The sequence below is a fragment of the Pinus tabuliformis genome, chromosome 6 (assembly GCF_031772625.1).
Source record: "Pinus tabuliformis cultivar Carrire ecotype Pingquan chromosome 6, CPIR1, whole genome shotgun sequence".
In the NCBI taxonomy this organism is placed as follows: domain Eukaryota; kingdom Viridiplantae; phylum Streptophyta; class Pinopsida; order Pinales; family Pinaceae; genus Pinus; species Pinus tabuliformis.
In genome coordinates this window covers 1,781,327,561-1,781,351,212 of record NC_142292.1, presented here as the reverse complement: position 1 = coordinate 1,781,351,212, position 23,652 = coordinate 1,781,327,561, and the positions used below count along the sequence as shown (strand labels likewise).

Genomic DNA, 23,652 nt, shown 5'->3' with positions numbered 1-23,652 from the left:
GGAGGTACAGCTTCTTTCAAAGGAAAAGTTTGTTTACCAAGAACTTGACTAATACAAAGTCCCTAACTTATCCCATGATGCATTGGTTGTATGTTCTTCTAAGACATTCCGTAACATTAAATCTAAAAGACACTTAGATTATGCACTTTTTGTTCCTTTGTAACTTCCAATTTTCCATAGAGATAAAATAGGTGCAATACTAGAATCCACAACAACCCATTGTTCTTTGTCTACCAAAAGAGCTTCCACAGCTTTTACCCATTAAATTTGTCAACCTTAAGTTTCAAACTACTTGTCATTCTCTCTCACCGTCATAGAGATCTCACTAACACCAAGATTATCACGTACCCAAGATAATCAAACCTTAGCAACAAAGGCATTGCCCTTAAGCCAATAACTACTTTAATATCAAATGTAAGTTTTAAACGTTTATAGTAAGCAATACACACATAGATGATTTATAATAATAATAAAAAGTAAACAATAGCATTCACATAGTACTCAAATATTTACCTTCAAAACCTTTAACTAGGAAAACCAACAAATGTTTAGAGTCACGCCTCTAACTATCATTGTATTAACTTCTCCATTTATAAAACAATATATAGGATCTCGCAACACCCAAAATACCCAAACCCTAATCCATTGACCCAAAGTAGATTACAGACTTAAGTGCTTATTTGAAATTAGGAAAAGAATGGGCCAAAAGACAATAAAAAACAAACCAAAAAAGCCACCAAAAAAATAATCACAAGGATCTAATCCCCCCTTGTGATCCCCCAAGTGCATACGTACAAAAAATTGGGCTAATTGTGCAAAGAATAAACCCTAAACCATTGACCCAAATTAGATTACAAACTTAAGTCCTTATCCGAATTAGAAAATTTTGAGCCAAAAAGTCCTAAAAAACAAACAAACAAAATCAAGGGGATCCAACCCCCCATGTGATCTCCCAAGTGCATACGTATAGAAAAATGGGGCTAATTATGCAAAAAATAAAGCAAATACCTAACTACTACAATCTGAAGATTTGCATCATCAAATATTATAAAAGGTGCATCTCAAGCAAGTTTCAACAACCAAACCCTAGTGTTTCTTTAATGGAGTTTTATGTGGGGAATCTAAATAGATGTGGCACCAAAAGGGTTTTGTACCTTTTTAAAGGCCCGTTCTAATTCTTTCACATGGAATTTGGGCTATAACAGTGATAACAAGGTGGATGTTACGACTATTTCATTCCAATGGAATTAGCAATGGAAAGGGTTTTCCATTCCATTTCTTTCACATGCAATTCGAGGTATAACAATGATAACAAGGTAGAGGGTATGAGTATTCTCATTCCAATGGAGTTAGCAATGAAAAGAGTATATTTTAGCTACTAGTCTTCAAGGATTCAAACATGCTAGTAGAGTGGATCAATGGACCATGGAGGTATCTATAGTTAAGTTTGAAGCATCTCATCTAAAAGGCAAATGAATTGTAGGCAAAATTGGATAACTTCACTTGTAGTGATATATTCAAAAAACCAAATGTAATTGCTGATCATACGAAAAATCAAGTACTGAATGGTCAAGTAAGCCTACTCAAGTTCATTGAGTCAAAGGATATTAAAATCTTGTCATCCCACCTAATTTTGGAAATCTCATGAAAATAGTAATATAATGTCTTACTTTGATGTTGTTTGGTCTCCCACCCAATGATGGTTAAGATATCTTCGTTTTCTTCTTTTTTGTCAAACTTGTTAGAAAATATACAATGTAAAATAATGGGAGGTATCAACTTGTCAATCTATAAGCTATGGAGCTATAGGGTTTTTTACTTTTAGTAGACTTGTGAGTATCAAAGCATTGTTTACAGTATATTTTTTGGTTCAATGTTCTCAAACATGTATATAATGTAATTTCATGATTGTTTAAATAAAGAATTAGTTTTTTTCCTTGGAAAAAAATATTGCATTATGATAAATGCAAATAGTTATAAAATAGATCCAATTGCATTATGATAAATGCAAATAGTTAGAAAATAGATCCAACTTTTTTCTTAAAAAGAAAAAGAAGAAAAAATACAAATGTAGATGTTTTTAAAAAATTAGCCGTGGACATGAAAAAAAAATTGATATGATTATTCGTTAGTTTCCCTAATTACACTTCATCCAAACCAAAACATAATAATTATTCTACTTGATAGGGTTATATTATAAAAAAGTTTTATAGGATAAATACATATACGGTTTAATTAACATTTCCAATTTTTGGTAATATTATTCTATTATATTTCAGTATTAGCGACACTTATATTCTGTATAAAAGAAAAACTACTCTACTTGATAGGGTTATATCCTAAAAAGTTTTATACGATAAATACATATACTGTCTAGTTAACATTTCCAATTTTTCGTAATATTATTCTATTATATTTCAGTATTAGCGATACTTATATTCTGTATAAAAGAAAAACTACCCATTAAAACCATAACTAAAATTTGATTACGCCACTCACAATAACTTTGGCAAATTTTACGTTCCTCAAGCTTCATCTAAACTCACACATAAAAGTCAGATCTTATCAAGTAAAACAAGTGCTATTCAGATTTCAACCAACTCAACAAATCTGTGAATAATCACTAGACCAGCTAATATAAACCCAGACTTTAAAACCTTCAAAAAGATAATTTTTTCCTACTTTTTCCCTGTTGAGATGTGAGAATTTATAAATTGTTTTAGAGGATTTCGACTATTTTGATGTTCATTATTTGTGACATTTTTTATTCTAAATTTATAAATTCATTTTCCTATCGGGTATTCGCATGAAATTGTGTATGCTTTAGAGTCCAGTCGAATGTCCTAATGAAGGATTAGAAAGGAAATATCCCTAATATTTTCTTGTGAGATTCTGAAGATTATATGTAATTCTTGTAATATGACATGTAAATACAAAGTTGTTAAGTCCTGAGATATTGATAAATTCCTATGTTGCATGAGTTTCTGGAACGTGGGAACGTTGGGAACTTGGGTACGGGTGTCGGGAACAGCTCAAGGTTTCCCCATCCCCAAAATTTACAGGGCACGGCTAATTGGGAGTGGTAATATTATATAATAAAAAAAATAAAAATTAAAAATATTAAAAATATTTTTTTAATTATATAATTTGTATAATAATCAAAATTAATATTGAATCAAAATATTCAAATATTAAAATAGATTTAAATATCTCATCTCTCTTATATATAAATATATTCTTTGGGTGTCTCTCTCCATGAGTCTCTCCCTTTTATATATATAAAATATTAAAATGTCAAGTTCATGACGACACATGACGAGTCTTTGAAACAATCTGACTTAAAAATACAAAAGAACAGTTTTACATACATTTCTCTAGTTATTCTTAAGAGAAAAAGTAAAACAACTCTAATGTTTAAGCATTGACTGCCACATACAATATGCATACACAATCTTCTGCGATATATATACATAAACAACAAAGAAATACTCATCAGCATGACATCCCAGATATCGCACTTACATCGAGGTACCACGGGCTTCCTTAACCCATCAAGAGATTGCTCCAGTTTTTCAATTAAGGATATCGGTGCTAAGGATGTCTTTGGCCTTTCTTCCGGCGAAGATTTCAACTTAGGCTCATGTTTTGTGGGCAGTTCAGCGTATTTCTTTACATACTTTGTATTCCCCAACCCCAGGGAACGCCGAAACTCCAAAAAAAATAGTCTTCAAAGCTCACGGAACTTTCTCAAGCTCCCATTGCAGCTCCCACTGAAAAGGGAACGTTCCCATACAGTTCCAAAGCTCCCGGGAGTGTGGGAACCATTGGAATGGGTTTATCAACTCTTGGGAGTGGTTCCCATTAACATAAATAAATTCATTTCATTTTTAAATCCAAAAAAAACACACACACTTTTCAAGAAGATACTAGAGAAAACATTCTACAACCAATGAATTCTATTATCTCATTTCAACCCCAAAGTTTAATATTATCACATCTACATCTGGCTGAATTCTATAGCTTCATTTCAACCCCAAAGTTTAATATTATCACATCTACATCTGGCTTACATCTTATATTGTGACATGGGAATTTCATAATCCGTGCATCTTTATGATCATAAATCTGATAGAGACCCTATAAAGCTCAATCACAACCACTGATACAACATTTTTCTGTTCCATGTATTTAAGATTTTAAGCATCTTCGTTGCCAGTGAGTCCTAAATGCATACTTTGGCATAAGCTACAACATTATGTTACCAAAAGTGATCGGATGTCACCGTATGAAGCTCAATCCATGAAAATAATATTATAAGTAGCTTCATATCTTACAAATTATCTGTATTCATTCAATAATATGCTGACCAGTCAGGTCATATATGTAACCCTTTGGAATAAGCTGCAACAGTATGTTTACAAAAGACCTCAATGTCTGTATTTATACATTAGGCGAGCAGTTGATACATCTTACACATTGGGAAATACAATACAAACTCATTTCCCAACAATATATAGACCAGCATTCTAGGTATTCCCAGTTTTTAGTATATTTCAGCATACTGAACACTGTTGTCCCATAGCAGAAAAACAGGTTTTCCACTTCTTGTCAACAAAGTGCTCAACAACTTGGGATCAAGGTTCAACTCAAACACTTGATCTTAAAAACAAAATGCCCAAAAGCAAGATGAAATACTCCAAAATTTTGAAGAAGCAAATTGCAAATGGCAGAGAGATAAGCAGAAAAGATTTTCTAGTAGAGGCCTGAAACAGTATAACAAGAATTCATGGCATTTTAAAATTGGACAAAATTTCTCTTTATTCCAGAGATAGACTAAAAGCATTTGCATATTGCCCAATTTCAAGCCATGTATTGCCATACAATGCCAAAATAAGGATTGTCATCTCTAAGCCCTTCAGATATTTCAAAATCATCAGTAAATTTTGCACGAAATACCCAAATTGTCATGCAGAATGATCTGAAGCACCCTTGCGTGGTAGAAGTCTGCAAGTGGGGCAGAACCACTTCCCCTTGAAGCGTGTTTCAGAGCTTAACCCAACACATGCATAATGAAACCATTCTCCTCCTTCGCACTGTAAAGAATCTTAAATAATGATCAGATAACTGTAATAGTTTAATCAGCAGAAGAAAGGAATTTGCTGGAAAACAAGATTAGCTACTTACATTTTCATTATCACAGGCAATCATGTCTCCAAAAGAAACCTGGAAAGAAAAATTATTACAATTCACTCTCCATAATAATTGGGATTATAAATCAATGCCTGAAGTATTTATGATAGATCAAAAGTTAAAATCAATAATAGATAAGAAATCAAGTAGACAGCACAAATAATGTTACGTATAATGCCTAAAAACTCAACATTCTCACGTGTATGACAACTAGCAAATATACATAAAGTTGAATACATGAAATATACCTGATGACAGACACAATATGTAGGTTCATTAGGATCAATAGGCTGATCAACATCAACAGGTGCAGGAATGGTCCTCTTGTGACTACCTGGAGGAGGCATGAGTTCAAAATCCCTATCCCGGTCCCTTTCCCAATCCCTTTCAATTTTTGTCTCGAGCCTCTTAGCTTGAGGTGTGAAGAAATAACCTTTCCTTTTTTCTTCCCTGGTGCTAATGGGTGGAAGAATTGCAGGTTCATCAGGCGCTATTTTCCCCTCTATTTATATTCATTGTCAAGCCATGACAACAACATAAGAACACTAAGAAAATATATATTCTTTCTATATATGTAAGACACAAGAAAACTCTATATGGATATAAATGTTTCAAAAATTAGGAATGAAATCTCCATTATTTCTCTCACATCATTAACGCATTCTAGCCATTTCGTAAATTGTCCTTTAGACAAGATAATTTTTCAGTGTACATATTCAAATATCATGTCTACTTGTTTATCAGGATAAATGAATATACACACCTTGCTTTAGGTCCTCAGCAAATTGACTCAAGTCCTCGTCGAGTCTTTTGACATGACTGTCAATCTGCGAGATGCGACTCATCATAGATTCAATATGTTCCACATAAAACATTTATATCTAGAATTCTCAACAGATGAGAATGTCAACACGCACTCAGCCATTCAGAATATATATGATTTGGAATTTGGATTGTCCTTGAAAAGGCAGCATGGATGCATAAAGTGGTCTTCTTTGTCCGTTACCACTACCACAATATCTAATCGTTGGGTATGAGTTTTCTTTACAAATGGAGCAACCATTTAATTAATTTGCAATCATAATATCCCAAAACATTTTGGAACACCATAGCCAAATACAAAAACATTTATTACTCATTACACTTGGGTAACCTGAATCTCGACTTTCAATATGCAAGTCTTTTGTCGTGGATGTGTTTGAAACTACAAATAAAAGAAAAAGAACATTTCAGATAAAATGCATTTTTTCTTTACTGTTATTTGGCTATTTCTTTCTCAATCACTTTGCAAGCTTCACTTTCAGCCATGTCTACTTTATAGTGTAATCATTATTATATTTCTAGGTTTGGTTAAGGCCAACCTTGTAGACATGGGGTCATAATGCCTCTTTAGGAAAGAGCCCTACTTCTTGAGTTGTGTGTGTGTGTGCGTCTGTATATATATATATACACCCAACCCTCATTTTTAATTTAATAATCTCATTGTGTGTGTGATATATATATATACCCAACTCTCACTATGCTGCCCCTGTGCAGGTTTGTTCTTCTCTTTATTGCAGAATGTAGGTTTGTGTCGGTTTTGTTTCATTCTTGCTGTTCTTTGTGAATCTGAACATGGTTTCAGAGCAGGTGCAAATCTCACTTAATCCAGCAGCTAATCCAAAGATTTTATGGCTAGTGGCATTGTTTAAAGCTTCTTTGCAACTGTGGAACTAGTGTTTTTTATTCATCTCTTTTTTTAATTTTCCTAGGGCTTTTCCTATTTCATGGCCAGAACTCCCTTTCCTTGGTTCTGCAGCAAGAGGTAGCCTACTACAGACTTCTTTTTTCCAAAAGAAGTTAGTGCCTCTCCTTCTCTTGGGCCTATCAAGGTGAATTTCTGAAGACTTTATAGAGCCTTCTTTGTGTTGTTGTTGAACCTAATGAAGTCATCTTACAATGCACATTTGGTTGTGCACCTTGTTACCGCTCAAACTAGCAGGGGGCATAAAAGGGACTCTTAAATGGACATCTGCTAGGTCAAGGGCAACAATGGAGGCTTAGTCCACTATCACCTCAGCTAAGACTCCCTACTCTTTACGGATTTTCACCGATGGGAGGAGACCCTATATATGGAAAGTCACTTGTGAAAGATGAATGAACAAATGGGTGTGAAGTCAGCTTAATGATCATTTTCCTAGAAGGATGTCAAGAATGGAGCTGGCTTGCTCTTTAAGCAAGGTACAAAGCTTTCTAGGAGAAGGAGGTGAGGATTTAACAACTAGTTTGAGGGGATATGACTTGTAAAGGAGTTTCCCAATCCCTAAAATCCTTACTGAACTTGGTATCCCAAGTGGTTCTTGAAGACTTGACTTGTTAAAGGTACGGGACCACATGGGACCAAGTGGACATAACCTAGGTTAATGGGAGGGAGTTTAGCAACCAATGATGATCTTAACCCAGACAAGGAAGGGGAAAGGATCAAAACAAGGATTTCCACTTAAAGGTCTCAAATTGATCCTATGAGGTACTAGCCTAGGGAACATCGGGGCAAAGTTTGATCTCAAAGCTAGGGCTTGGGATATCTCGCAATCCCACCGTCAGAATTTCTTCAAATTTGGAGGAGGCCTTGAGGACACACCAGCACAGTAAAGGCTAGGAGATCAAATTTTTTCTATGGCTACTTTGTTGAGAAAGTGGTGCCCTAAGTGACCCAACTTGGCTAGACCTAGAAAAGAAAGGGAAAGGTGACGAAAAATGGTTCTTCGAGTGACCACCTATTGGTAGACCAGTGCCTAATCCCTTGGGGAGAATGGAGTCTAGGAGAATAATGAGAAAGGACTTTGTTTCTCGGTCAAGGAGGCCTCAAGGACTACTTCACTTGGCCTTTAGGGCAAGAAGAAGTGACCTCAAAGCTTTATACTTCGCTTTTCAAAAAGAGATGGTTTATTAAAATAAATTCAATGGTAAAATTATCCCTAGGAGATTTCATTCAACATACATGGACCATACATTGAGAGATGCTATATAGAAACAATAATTCCACAATTTCGCAATTATGCAATGCAGCAATTAGCCCTAGTATAGCGAAAATCTCATTCCAATGCATATGACAAAGTACAACAAGAATAGCATTAAACATGTGTACTTACATGTAAGAGAACATATCCAACCATCAAAATTCATTCATGCTCCAATTCATCCTCTAAGAAAGAAGTGTGAAATTCTCAAGAGAGAAGAATGATCCAATCCAAAGTGATGATGAGAAAATGAACTCATCTCACTTGTATTTATACAGTAATTAGGAGTTCGAATTAGTCTATTAGGCCTACATAAGCCCCAAAAATAAAATAAAGTGTTAATAACCTAACTTTTGGTGACAAGCCCACCAAACTAGCTCATAAATGAAATAATAAGTCTCTCAAATGATAAACAATACATGTCGTAGGGCCCTCCAAGAGGCCTGATGAGATCCATAGGTGCCATAATGAAGAATATGACCCTCAAAAGTGATGGACAAGGGGGTGGCCCCTTGTTCTCCACGTAATAAACCTGTTGTGCTCCAAATGATTGTGAGGACACATAAGTGACACCATGGATCTTGAAGTAAGTCAAAGATGCCTACAGACCATCTGTAAGGGCTCAGATGATGGTGTAGGTGATGCCACATCATCCTACAAGTCCAGGGTCAGCTGCCAAGTGCATGGTACATCTATGGGGCTGGTTGAGCAAAGGTGAACCAAGTGCATCTTCCTCGTCCAATAGGTGAATCTTGAGAAATCTCTGAACATCTATGGGGATCCATGCAGTGTTGTCTAGTGCTATGGAGGCCCATGGCTCTCAACACACACCCTACATGTGCCAATGTATCCCTCTGGAGGATTAGGACCCCGTATAGGGAGACCAAACCCAAGATGGAAACCACCTGCAATCCTGCATAAGATCTAATGTGTCTCATAGCCTTCAAGTACAACACATCATCAAGGAAATCAAGTAAAAGAGCTTATATACCATGGACCGTGGGGACTTCATAATAGCCTTTGGCATGTGCTAATGTCTCCAAACTCCAAATGGGGCTAACCAAGTATCCTTTAAAAGGTACATCCTTTAAAAGGTGGTAGCATGTGATAAAGAGGTGAATGGAGTAGGGAATGAGGAGGGGCAGGCCTGGGCCACATGTTGGGGTACAAGGGTATCTAGTAGAAGGGAAGCCCATATTTAGGTGTATAATGTATAGGAGGATCAATCGTGGTACATGAGGTACCCGACCTTGATTTTTCCACCTTTTTTTATATGCCTTTTGCCTTTTTATGATTTTTCTTCAATTAACTACTCGGGACTCAAGGGGTAAGAACATGATGTGTGAAATATAGCAGTGGATACCCCCTTTTAAGGTAGGGTGGTTCATTGCCCACTAGGCGTTGAGACAATCATGGGTTCCTCTATGATCAAAGGGGCGCATAGAGCCTGTAGGAACTAGGGTGATGGCCATGATTGGCTTTTTCCACGTGCTAAATGTGTTTGTCTCGACCATCTTTTGCTTTTTGTGGTATGTTTCCCTATTGAACGTGGTCAATTGTGCTTTTACTTTTCTTTTTAGTTGCATCAACTTCTGGAGCATCATTCTAGGCCTGACCCAAGGTGTGGGCAAGGGGAAGGGAAGAGTTAGCCCTATGTGGACCCAGTGGAGGAAAGTGGACCCAGGTGGGAGAAATGATGAATGGGTAATAATGAGTGGAAAGGGGGTAATATATGCAGATAAGGGAGCGAGACCTTGCAACCAATATCAGGGTTTCCCATGAAATACCATACCTAAAGCCAAATGGTCAGTAAAAGAGATCCCATGAGACTAGAATCTAAGGTTAATATCCAAAAAGGGGTCTAGGGGGCAAGAGCATAGACCTAGCCCATTCTTTCCACCAAATCCCCCCATAATCCATGACCAGAAGTGTCCATGATTAAGCAAACTACCATACTCAATTACCAAATGACAAGGCATACCTTTAGGTTCAGGAGGCCCACCTTCAAACATACGATCATGACAGACGGGTGAGGGACCACATGGTTGGCTCGGGTGGCAAAGAAGTGGCACAACGAGCTAGTTGGTGGCTGCAAGGGGTTGTTCGCTGCCGGCCGAGGACCATCTTGGAGAAAAGAATTCTCCTAAGGATATCACCCACAAAATGGTGGGCAACACACCGGACGTCAGTCCTCCTACAGAATTTTCGCCAGATCAAAGGGTTGTAAAGGGCTTGAATGATGATTTCAAAGTGGTTGCCTCAAGTTATTGTGAAGTGAGACATGTTTGTCAACCTCTTGAGTTGATTCACAATGACAATTGTGGAAGTTGACTCATAGTGCAACATATGACCACTTGTTCTATTGGCAAACCTAAGTTCTTCCCCAAATTCTTTGATGAAGTTCCTACACATGCCCTGCTAGGATCTTTTTCACTAGTTACAAACGATTCAACTATAGATGATTCTCAACATGTTTTAATGAATCTCTCTCCTTCACACTACAATGTTGTTCTTTATTTATATCTTATGAGTGTTTCCTCAAACACTCCTACAATGACTAGGAAAACAAATGTTGAGAGAAACAATATTGACTACCCGTCCAGATCACATCTTGCAAAAGTCTATTCTTCTATACTTGTGCCAGAGCTCACCTTCACTAGCTTGTGGAATTGTATTGGTGTGAGAGATATGGCATTCAAGAGGGATAATATCTAAATTCTTCTCTACGTAGCCCCTATTCAACATTAAGGGGGAATGTGAATGTTGCGATGTAATGTCTTCTCTCCATTGCTCCCTAATCAAATTTGGTGGGGCAAAGGGTGGTGGATGTTGAAAATATGGGTGTAATCTTCTATTTCAACCATGATCAACCTAATTTTGAGTTGGGTATCTATACACCCACTCTCATTTTCATTTTGGCCATGCTCGACTTTATATTGGATTGGGTATTTATACAATGGCCCCCTATTTAGCTTAAGGAGGGATGTTGAAATGGTGTAATCTTCACGCTCAGCGACAACCAACCTTAAATTGTAATAATAATTATATTTGTAGGTTTGGCTAAGGCCAACCTTCTACATGTAGGCTCTTTTGGAAAGAACGCTACATCTCAAGTTGTGTATACATACCCAACTCTCACATTTAATTTAATTATCACGTGTTTATTTTTCTTTCTTAATAAATTGATTTGCCTAAGGGCACCTATCAAGTGTTGCACTCTCTTGTTCTTGGGTTTATTTCTCTCTCTAGCACACTTGTTCTTGGGTTCACCTAGGCTTGTGTTGCCCTACTATTGGTTTGTTCTTCTCTTTATTGTAAAATTTGGTTTTGTGTTCATTGCATTCGGTTCTTTCACTACTATTCAAATCTTAACATGCATAACTTGCCAATAACTTTAGAGGTTTGGATTGAGGAATTAATATAACTACTTGACACTAATGTTAAAATTTTACCTATGTTGCTCAGAAGTTGTCCTCTGGTAATGTGCACCTTCAGCTGGGCCTCAAATCAACTCACCTTATACCAAGTTGGAGAACCCGAGAATTGCAAAAGTAGAGAACTATTAATTCTAAAAAAGTTGATGTCTAAATAACCGTTATAGCACTAAATCACAAGTGAACATAGCTCAACATATGGAATAACACAAAAAAAATGTATATCACCTCATGATCAATCAATTCATAGGATCATCTATACATAACCTGTTGCTGCAAAATCTAGCAATCTTTGGAGAGGTGTACCCTACAAGGCTCCTACTAGACCAAGAGACAACAACAGGGTAGTAGCCCACTGTCACCACAACCAAAACCCCCTACTCTTTACGGATTTTCACCGATGGGAGGAGTCTTGGTATGTGTATGGTCACCCACTAAGTATTCTAGGTGTGAGGTATGAGGTGACATAAGGGATTACAAGGAGAAGACACTACTCAAGTACAAGACTCCAATGGGGCGAGGTAATTTGCTTTGTTGAAATTTGATGACTAAAAAGTTTCCTGCAATCCCAACCCGGTTTTAGTTTCAATTAAATGCCCTTTCCCATAAACATACATTCAACATATAGAATTCTGGAAATGAAATTTTCAAATTAAAACAATGGGATTGTCAACACAGGGTGAAAATAAAAATCGACATAAACAGACTAGCAACACACATAAAAATACACAGATTTTTGGTCAACTTAGACCCAGGCAAAACCCCTTCAATCTTCTCCGAGGAAAACTTGTTAGAGTGCTCTTCAAATTTATTTATCTTTCAAGTTCAAAAAAATACATTTGCAAACAAAACAAAACAGCAAAATACAACTTATCTCTTCAACCCAAAACTCCTTGAAAATCGTACCCACTTTGCCTCAATTTTCGTGCCCACTTGAAGCTGAAAATATGTATTGTACAGATACGAACTAAACTGTACGGATTTCTGTATCGCCGTACGGACTTTACGAATTTTTTTCAGCAAAAGAAATCTTCAAAAACTTCGCTCGAACGACGTGCAACTCACAGCATTAAATGTTGTTCGTACTGTACCTTCTGTTGTCTTCTATGCCTTGATTTCCATGCCCAGTTTTACCCAAAAATCACTCTTTCAGCTTACTGCAACAAATTTCTCCTTCAGAACTTTTCTCCAACTCTCAACCTCCTTTCTCCAATCTGCTCATGAAGAATGAATGCAGTGTCTCTTTTCTTTTCCCCCTTTTGTTTCCCTAAATGACTTTTGGGCAACCCTAAGATCTGATGGCTCAGATTCATTTAGATCAAGGGATGAGAATAAATATGCATTTAATTCTCACTTTCTATTTTTTAACTCACCTATTAAATAAAGTACCCACATTGTACTTTATGTCTAAAGTCATTTTTCACTTTATAATTTAACATTGACTTTACCACTTATAAAGTCATTTTCACTTTATAAAGTCACACTTAGGAAAAGAATTATTTGGACACTTTTCCCTAGGTAGAGACTAACCCATGGGAAACTACTTGTCCAATGTACATTAAAAATCAACAGCTTTCCTTGGAGAAGCCAATTCCACAAAACCTAAGGTTTGATTAGTAGGTTAAGGGTTATGGATGATTGAAGGTCAAGGTGAAGAGAAAAGGTTTCCGACAATGATTTTCAACAAGGCAAGGCACATGAAACCTTCAAATAAGCCCCCAAGTTGAAGCTAGAAACAAACTAGGGTAACTTAGTACTAGTAACTAGGGCAAAGAAATTTAAGGAAGAACTTGAAGTCAATGCCTACTGTTGACCACTACGTGTCAACGACCCATAGCAGTACACCCCCTTTTTCGCAAAAGGGATAGCGCCTGATCAATGTGTTTGTGTCGTCCAGCTATCATCATCAGCCTGACTTCCAATATGTTACGTAAACCCATTAGGTATGTGTATAATGTAAATAATTTCAGCAGACCTGTGTCATGTATGTAACGACCTGGGTAAACCTACCTTTCTAGTGACGATCTCCATTCTAGGAGGTTTTTCGTCTCACCGATTAATTTTTGAATAATCGGCAGAGTTTTTTCTTCTAGTCTTACCCGAAAGCTGGAATGGATTTTGTCGTTAGGATCTTAGGCGAGTCCTAGTGTTCTAGATCGACCCTATGTAAAAATGATTTGAGAATAATCTTAACTATTTGGTTAGGTTATTTTATTACAAATTGTTTGGTCTATTGGATTATATTTGTGTCGCGGAAATGGGTGGTCTGTGAGGGTCTATTACAAATGGGTTTCCCCCCTTATGATGTAAAAAATATGAAAATCATGATGTAAAGCGTCTTGAGGGTTGGAAAAATAATTTATCCCCCCATAGGTTAATTAATTAAATTTTCTACCCAAAAATTAATTAAAATCCTAAGCCAGAAATTTAATTAAATCTAGGTCCTAGATAAATTTAAATTCTCCAAAGGCAAAATTCGCCGGTCCTAAAAAATTAAATTTTAAGAGGTCCAGGGACTACGGTAAATTAATTATTTTGATAAATTTTAAACCTTTGATCCCTGGGGTTAAGTCAAAGTCAATTTTTTTTGGAAAATTAACTCAAAATTTTAATTTTTGAGTTAATTAAAATGAATTTAATTAAAAAATTCGAATTTCCCCAAATATTTAAATATTTCGACGGATGAGATTAAAAGAAATTTTAATCTTCATCAACGGTCGAGATTGCTTTGACGACAATCACTCGAACTAGTTGTTGGAGGATTTATCTTTAAACAGGAAACCATTTGTCAGTTGATCTGTCCGACCTTTGAGTCATGTGCTTAGCAAAAAATCCTGGTGTAATCTTTTCTGGATAATAAAGAAAGACTTTGGGGTTAATTTCTGTTGGTGTTACTCTTCATGGGAATATTGTAAGATGTTTTTTATTTCATGCATGTTTTTTTCTAAAGCCATTGATGATAGCTTCTGAAGAGTGATTTGAGTACAGGTATCTTGCTCAGTTGTTGGGGTTTGAATAATAATTTAAATTTTGAACGTAATAGCAGGTATCTCTATTTGTCTAAGTTTTATTATTATTTTCTCGCTCTATTTTTAATGGTTGGATCGAGTTTTGTAGGGAAATCTTGAGTTAGATCATCGGACGTTAGGGGAAGTTTTCAATTGGACCAGCCAACTCCCGATCTGTGTTTTCTGAAGAGCCCAACTAAATAAGCTCTGGACTTATCATAAGATTTTCGTTTTGTGATGCATGAGGGTTTCGAGCTAGCACCTCATTTTAAAATTTAAAATTTTTTAATCATTGTGCTTATCTGATAGATCTGCTAATTAGAGCTATTAAACACTAGATCAAGGGAACGAAGTTGGACTCATATTCTTCTTGATCTATTCCATTGTGAATATTGTAGTTTATTTGTATGTAGTTAATTTTCACTATCCTTTGTATAGATCTAATAGTTCATAAATTCTTTTTTTTATTTGTTTTGTAAATAACTTTAGGATTTCAAAATTATTTAAGTTTTAATTTTGTAATTTAAATTTCTTTTAGTTAGATTTAACTTTTAATTTTTAAAGTTTTTTTTGGTCCCACATTCAAAACTTCAAAAAAGTTTCTCTAATTTGTACCTATATATGCCAACCTTTCACCTTGTATTATTTCACTAACTCATTACATTATTCCTTCTTGTACATATAATTTCTTGGGTCCTTATTTTAGTTTTATTTTTTTTGTCAAAAAATTATTTGTAAACATTTTATTTTTATTGAACTTTTGTTATTATTTTGTTTTAAATATATTTTGAAATGATAAATGAAAAATCGTGTAAGTATTTTATTTAAATGTTTTATTAACTTTGTAAATATAATTTTCAAAATCTTTTATTCCAAACTTTGAAAATATATCTTTATGACCATTATGTCCATGATTTTTTTCCACCCCTCTAGTGTCTTTCACTTTTTCTTGATTTTTCTTTGTATTACTACTCATAGCTTAAAGAGTTAGAGCTTGTTTTGTATGACGTATAGTAGTTATGTTACCCCTTTATGATGAGGCATTTCATTGCCATCGGGGTTGGGATATGCAAGGGTTCCTTTCATGATGTATAGGAGCAATGAGGTGCTCAAGATCTAGGTTATGGCCGTAAGGGGTGAGGTGGAGTTCATGCTAGGATTTTTCCCACGTGCTAATGTATATGTCCCAGCGATTTTTTGCATTTTGATATTCTTTATTTTATTTTGCTGGTGGCCTATATATGTTTTTTCTTTTTTCTTTTAGTTGCATCAACCTCCGAGGGCCATGTTTCCGGCCATACCCAAGTATGAGGGCGTAATTTTACCAAATCACACAGAGCTAATGATCAATTGAACCCGAAGAATGGAGGTGAAATATAGGGCTTGTAATGTAAGATGGAAAGTGGTATGGAATGGGGATAGATGGAACACATTATCTCAATCATGGCTTCCCAAACAGTGCCCCTCCTATTCCCATTGGGCCATTAGGGGAGGTCCCATTTGACTAGGATTGAAGATTAACCCCCCATTTAAGGTGAGGGAACAAGATCAAAGTCAAAATCCCTCCTTTTTCTAGGTCACCCCATAATCCATGTCAAATTCCCAAATGCAAACAACCATAAGCACCTGAATGCAAAATGAATAAAGTACCTTTTGATTAGAATCCCACCTTTGTTCATGTGCTCCTTCGAGATGGGTGAGAAGGCATATGACTAATGCAAGTGGCAGAGATATGAATGGCACATTGTCTTCGACTAGTGGTGGCTATAGGGGTTTTTGGCTAGCCGGCTAGAAGAGATGATGAGAGAAAATTTTCTCTTATGGGGTCACCGACTTTTGGTGGGTAACATCTAGCTCTAACTGGGACATGAGCTCACCGTAGAACGCATGTTCCATGTACTTGAATTAGGAGTTCATGAGAACTCCAGCAATCCCTGGGACTGCAAACTTGTAACCTGCACATTGCAACAAACTTGTTTGGGAGCATGTACACTAGCGTAGGGTATCGCCCATGTTTTATACAAGAGTATAAATCCATACAAAAAATAAAATCTACTCTAAATGCAGTCTAATCTACATGATGCATGATATGAATGTTATTAGCTTGCTGACATAATATGCAATGCAACTGCACTATTATACCCAATGTAACCAACAAATCATTAAATTGACATAACATCTCTTGTCCCTACGAGTCATTATGAGATAGGACAACAAAATATCACATTCTCCTTTGCAAGCTTGGGATGGAGAATCACAATGGTGGGAGGTGGGAAAATATGCATCATGAAAAAAGAGTCATGGATGAGGAGGGAAAGAAAAATCCAACTTGCTCCATTGGATCCTTTCTCTCAGCCTAAGTATGGAGTAATCAATAATCAAGCTTATGAACCTTCATTCAAGGGCTATCTCAGGCATCCCACATTCATCAATATTCTCAAAGTAATGCTGCAAATGGTTTGAGAATATGGATGACATATTAATACTTATATCTCCTTCATCGTCATGGGAAGAGCAAGGGAAAACAAGGTCATTGTTCCTCAAGAAGAATCACAACCCCCTTTCAAGGTGCAGAGAAGATTCTTGAATTCCATGGCTCCTAAGAGACTCTTCTAGATGTGCATCAAGCTCTTCTTAGTTATTTGTGACATCATGACTACTTGGTTGAGGATCACCATTATGAAACATGCAGAAGAGGCCCCTCCAGTAAGCCATGCGAAGTTTTCATAATCTTCAAATATGGAATCACCAGGGTGAATTCAATATGCCTTGAGAGATGCTTGCTCCACCCTACAAGCACTAAATTTGAGGTTTAATGAAGAACAAGGGCTTCGTTCTTCCAATGGAGTCGCCAGAAGAGGATCTATCTTGTCGTTAGAGATATTCTCTTCAAAGGGATGGAGATAAATCTTCAAACCACAAGGATGAAACACACACTTCGCCCCCAGCAATGGCACAAGAAATATTGTTGCAAAATCAAGCAGGCCTTGGAGAGCGGTACCCTACAAGGCTATTACTAAATCAAGAGACAACAATGGGGTAATGGTCCACTATCACCACAGCAAAAACTCCCTACTCTTTACGGATTTTCGCGATGGGAGGAATTCCGGTATGCGTATGGTCACCTAATAGGTATTCTAGGTTTGAGGTATGAGGTGACCTAAGGGCTTCCATGGAGAAGACACAACTCAAGTACAAGGCTCCAATGGGGTGAGGTAATTCGCTTTCCTTGGAGAAGCCAATTTCAAGCACACAAAACCTAGGGTTTGATTAGTAGGTTGAGAGTTGGGATGGCCAAAGGTCGAGGTGAAGAGAAAAGGTTTCCAACAATGGTTTTCAACAAGACAAAGGCACATGAAACCTTCAAATAAGCCCCCAAGTTGAAGCTAGAAACAATCAAGGGTAACTTAGTGCTATTAACTAGGGCAAAGAAATTTATGGACGAAATTGAAGTGAATGCCTACCAAAAAGAGGATTTTGTGGCAACCACTATCCTCTTAGCATTTAGACTCTCCAACTCTGGGATTTCCTCCTCCCTAGAAATTTGCACCAAGCCCTAGCTTGGTTGCTTGGCCTTAAAGGGGCCAAATTAGCTAAGAGGGAAAGAAGAGTAAAAATTAAGAGTAAAAGTTGGAGTGATCACCAAAAAAGGAGGGTTGGTGCCTTATCCTTGGGTGGATGGAATCTATGAGTTGATTAAATAGCTAAAAGTTGCTAAGAAGGAAGGATAATGGATGCCTTAGCACCAACAACCCTTGCAGTTACCTATTGTTAAAATTTGCAACTAGGGCCGAATTCCACTTTAGACAGCTCATTTGATGGAGATGATTATTCCATTGAATTCATCCTTTCAAGAGGACCAAAATCGGCCTAAAAATCATCAAATTAGTACCAGCAGAAATGTGTTTTGGAATTTATGCCCTCACATGTGCAAATTGTCAAGGTCAGCCACATCATCATGTAGGCTCATGAAGCCTAATGGACGTGTCACTTGAGCCCCAATGACTTGTATAAATATAAGAGGCCTCAAACCTCATTTGGCATCACATCATCACACACATATTCTCTCTCCTTCTCTGATTGGTTCGTATCGCTTATTGCGTATATCTTTTCTCTCACACGTGTGGTAAGAAGGACAAATTTCAGGACAAATTACAGGGCCAAAATTTCATACTTCAGTTGCAGGTTTGACCAGCGTTGACCAAGCACTTCGACCAACAATTTGAATGCAATTTTTGGGCCAAAATTTCAGTTTTGGAGTGCTGCTTCTACTGGCACAAAAAGCAAGGTATTTTGGGCACATTGATCGAGGCTAACCGCAAGGTTGACCGCAGACTTGAAGTGCAAAATTTGACCAAGTTTGACCATTGTTTTCAGCACTGTTTTGGGCTGACTTTGACCACTTCTGAAGGTCAAGTTTGACTGCCTTTGACCGAGCTCCAAAGAGGATTGTTTGTTGTTGCGTTGACCACTGTTGACTTTCTGGTTAGGGAAGAATTTGATTGTTGTTGACTACAGATTTGTTAATGTTGTTTTGACTTTGATTTGGCAAGTCAATATTGACTTTTGTACTCTCTCTCTCTATTGAACATTTGATATAATAATAAGAAGAATTGATCAATGGGGTCTTTCCCTGACATCCGCCAAATCTGGTGTCCTCTTGTCTTGGCTTGTCTTCTGCATTTTTGTTATTCATGTTCTATCTACAGTTACTGTCAATGTGATTTATGGTTAATGTGATTGCTATTAGGAAACTAAATTGAAAATTGTCATTGGTTTTCTAAAGAACATTGAAGTAATTGTGCTAAGCATAGAACATACCATTGTTAACTAAAATTAACACCTAAGCAATGGATCAAGAAGTTTTATGGAAGAGCTAATCAAAGTTCACTAGGAGGATTATCATTCACATATTATTCATGAGTAATGCATGCAATAATGATATCTAGATTCTATTAAATAGATTTTCAATAAATTAGGGCACAATAGAAAATGCTAAATTCAATATATTAGACATATAGAAGAAATTTATCCAACAAAATGCTCACTTACAAGATAACATGAAAGAAATTCCATTCATTGATCCAAGACAATAGATCCAAAGACAAGAGAGTATCTCCAAATATCAAAGTGCATTCATAGGTCACATCTCTACCATGTCAGAAATATTGAAGGGGGAGTGAATCAGTATTCCTTTAATCTTACAATTGGTTAGGTTCTTTTAATTTTATCAAATCATAAGAGAAAACAAACATGAAGCAATATCAGATCACAGGAACAATGCACAAATAATTTCTCCCAAAAAAAGCTTCATTATGTATGGTCACATACAAGTTTACCCGCTGAACTAGAAGGAAGTACAAAACTTCCCGAGGGTTTTACCAGCAAGGGTTGGAAGGAAGCTAATGCTCACTAAGGGCTGACACTTTTACAGATCGAATATGAAGGGGTCTTTAGTCCCCTTGTACAATTCAACTTCCCTGCTCCACGCATCAACTTCTACTAGCTCAAACCAAGATCAAGACTAATCTTGGGCTACTGTACCAAGGATAATGACCCACCTCTACAACCAGCCTCCAAGACACTACTAATGATGAAACTACCTTAAATAGAAGACATACCTTATTCTGCAATAATCAATTCATAACCATTCATGTCAACTTCCCTACTCCACACTTCAACTTCTGCTACTTCAAACCAAGATCAAGACTAAGCTTGGCCTCCTGTACCAAGGACAATGACACTATTGTGATAATCTTCAACAAAACCCTTACTACTAATAATAACCCCAAACCACTGCTAGATGATGTGACCATGTACCTCAAAGAGCTTTTGCATGATGATGAATTACTTCAAACAATTCAAGAATCGGAACCAACGTTGCCTTCAACTTGTAGACAAACTTGGAGGTGATTTGATTCCTTTGCCTTGCTTAGTGTTCCTACCTTCAAGATGTCACTCCTACACTTAAAGAAATAGACCTTTTGCAATAAGTTACTTTTTGAACAGACTTAGAATATTCAAATGCCAGCGTTCTGATGTACTCTGTCCCTAATGCACCCGAAGATGCCTTGAATCTGCTTCCAGTCATAGTATGACTGACGATATCTTCGTTTATGTAGAATATGATATGTTGAAGTTTTCACCACTATATCCACTGTTGTAGCCCACAACAAGACATAGGATTTGTGTAACTGTTTGTCGTAGTGATGTAGGGTTCAATACATAATGCGATAACACATATATACAGCAACAACACAAGAAATTCAACACTGAACCTCGGCCCTCTAGAGCATATTTATATCATCAGTTGTCTCCAATTTTCCAGGCAGTAGCATACAGTGTGGTCTACAACTACACACATATTCTCTAGCAACAATCTATGTTGAAGAATGTAACTAGTGTCGGTCTTCATAATTGTATTTGAGTCATGATGTAATGTATTTGTCAAAAGAAAGAAAAGGAAATTTTATTATTAAAGCATGTGTTTTTTGTTTGGATCAATTGTTTTTAGGTCAAAGATCCCTTGAAGACTTTTAGGGTTTATGTCAAGTGTCATTGTCCATGTCATAATGTAAAAGACCCTTCTTGGGCTTCATTTGTCAAGAAAGAAATTTATTTTATTGTAAAATAGGTCAATTAGACCTCCTCCACCAAGTCGGCCCCAAGAAAGGACAAGTCAACCTCAACAAGGGAATTCAACCTCACAAACTCACTATATATTGGAGCACCTCGACTCATTTGGAAGCACATTCCTCACAAGTTCGAATTGCAGTACATGGAAGCAGAAAAAGTGTGAAGTTCAAGAAGGAAGTTGGAATCGAAGTTTTTGGGTCTCTCTCTCTCTCACATATGCAACGAAATTCTAAAGCTGCATCAAAGTTGTGAAGTTGCATCAAGGTCGAAGCTGGGAAATTGCATCAAGGTCGAAGTTGTGAAACTGCATCAAGTTGTGAAGTTGCATCAAGGTCGAAGCTGTGAAACTGCATCAAGCTGTGAAGTTGCATCAAGGTTGAAGTTGTGAAGTTGCATCAAGGTCGAAGCTGTGAAGCTGCTAGGTTGAAGCTACTAAAGTTGCTAGATAGAAACTGCAATCCTAAAGTTGGGTTAAGGTTCTGAAGCTAGGGATCGAAATTCTGGGTTGAAGCTGCATTTGAGAAGCTAGCACTTGGTAACTTTCGAAGAGATCATCTATCAGAAGGAAGAGTTGACTTGGTGGAGGAGGAAGGTCATTTGGTCTAGGGTCTTGGCTTATCTCAATTTAATCTACTAAAGGAAGAGTTTTGACTGAGTTTTCGCCTATAAAGGGGTTTTAGCACTGGTTGAGTGCCTACATCTGGTGTCCTTGATCTTCATGTTTTTACTTTGATGATTGCTTGATGAGAAGAAGATAAAAGAAGAACATAAAGAAGTTAATAAGAACATAAGAATATCGCAAGTAATTATCAATATAAGAAAATATTTTTGCCTTGCCGATTTTTAACATGGTGTCGAAGCCAAGGTGAAGAAGGAAGAAAAAGGCAAGTTGAAGATCTATTATGGAAAAGGAGATCAAAGGATGGTCATTAAGAAGGATCACATAAGGAGATAAGCCTACTATCTACAAGAATTATGTCAAACTCAATGAATGGAGAAAACAAACTAGAAGGAACCTCCAACTACAGGGCATGGAAAACAAGGATAGATCTCATCCTCGAAAAGAACAAAGTTTTAGATCTTGTTCAAGAAAAAATCAAGAAGCCTACAAATGAAGCAGAGAAAGCAAAGTTCAAAGAAACCGAAATCTTGGCTATGAACCTAATAGTGGATGGAGTTAAGGACAACCTAATTACATACATATCCAACATAGACTCTGCTCAAGAAATGTATGAGGCTCTCTCCAAATTATTCACCATCAAGAACATTGGTCAAATAGCAAGCCTCAAGAATGAATTAAGAATTATTAAGATGACAAAAGACAATACTGTGTCATCCTACTTTATAAGGATATCTAGAATCAGAGATGAACTCCAAGCAATAGATGAAGTTGTCCCCGAAAAAGAGCTCGTAATTACTGCTCTACCAAAATTTTGGAGTGTCTTTCCATCAGGAATTAACAATTGGAAGGATACTCCAACATTTGAACAAATGTGGAATGCATGCAATCAAGAAGAAGCTCGAATATCATTAGTAGACAATAAAAAGGAGGATGAAGAAGAAAACACCTCCAATGCTTATTCTGCTCATCACAAGAAGAAAGGAACTTTCAAGAAGCTCAAAGGACCAAAAGAAGAAAGTGGACCTATCCAAAATTAAATGTTACAACTATCATAAGATGGGTCATTATAAGAATCAATGTCCAAAGAATCCAAGAAATAAGAAAAGAGATAGAAATAAGCAAATATTGTCGATGAAGCTCCACCGAAGAAGAACAAAACTGAAGAATCGGAACCTCTAACCCATGGTACATCATCACCATAATTTGGGTCGATACCTCTAACCCATGGTACATCATTAGAGCATCAGCTAATCAGCATGATTTTGGTCCCTTTGACTATGGTATACATACTAGTCCTCGTTCACGATCATCCTAGTCAACATCTTTGACCCATGGTGAAACCCCAAAGGCCTCACTCTACATGAGTAATTCTAGGACATGATGCTAAATGTGCTCACTCAACCTCACTGGAGAGTCTGAGCCTGATGCTGAAAGGCACCTACCCAACTGAGTAATTTTGGGCCTCTAAGACCATTCTTCCTAATCCTGGTCAACTTACTTGAACCAGGAAGAATGATTGTCCTTTGTCGAACCATTCTCCCTAATCATGGTCAACATACTTGACCCAGGGAGAATGATTATCCCAGATGCTATCACTTCAACAATCTGGGACATTCTCCCTAATCGTGGTCAACCTAACCCAGGGAAAACCATTGTCCTTGATGTTGCAATTTCATCACTCCCTCTTGTTAAGAGAGACATGCTCAATCACTCCAAGATTGTATTTGAAGTATACAGACTTCATCTTGGGACAGAGGCTTCAT

The 23,652-nt window shown here is 36.9% G+C and overlaps 1 protein-coding gene across 2 annotated transcripts in view; it reads right to left on the bottom strand.

Moving 5' to 3' along the window:
• Positions 1 to 4,311: 4,311 nt before the first annotated feature.
• The window catches only part of ING2 (PHD finger protein-like protein), a 71,670-nt gene continuing 52,329 nt past the window's right edge, over positions 4,312 to 23,652 (bottom strand). For both annotated transcript variants that reach the window (XM_089430027.1, XM_089430024.1), the window contains 4 exons: positions 5,954 to 6,017; positions 5,439 to 5,692; positions 5,185 to 5,223; positions 4,312 to 5,093 (listed from right to left, as the gene is read on the bottom strand). In XM_089430027.1, coding sequence (XP_089286153.1) covers positions 4,965 to 5,093; positions 5,185 to 5,223; positions 5,439 to 5,692; positions 5,954 to 6,017 — 486 coding nt within the window. In that variant the 3' untranslated portion in view covers positions 4,312 to 4,964. The remainder of the gene's footprint in view (positions 5,094 to 5,184; positions 5,224 to 5,438; positions 5,693 to 5,953; positions 6,018 to 23,652) is intronic.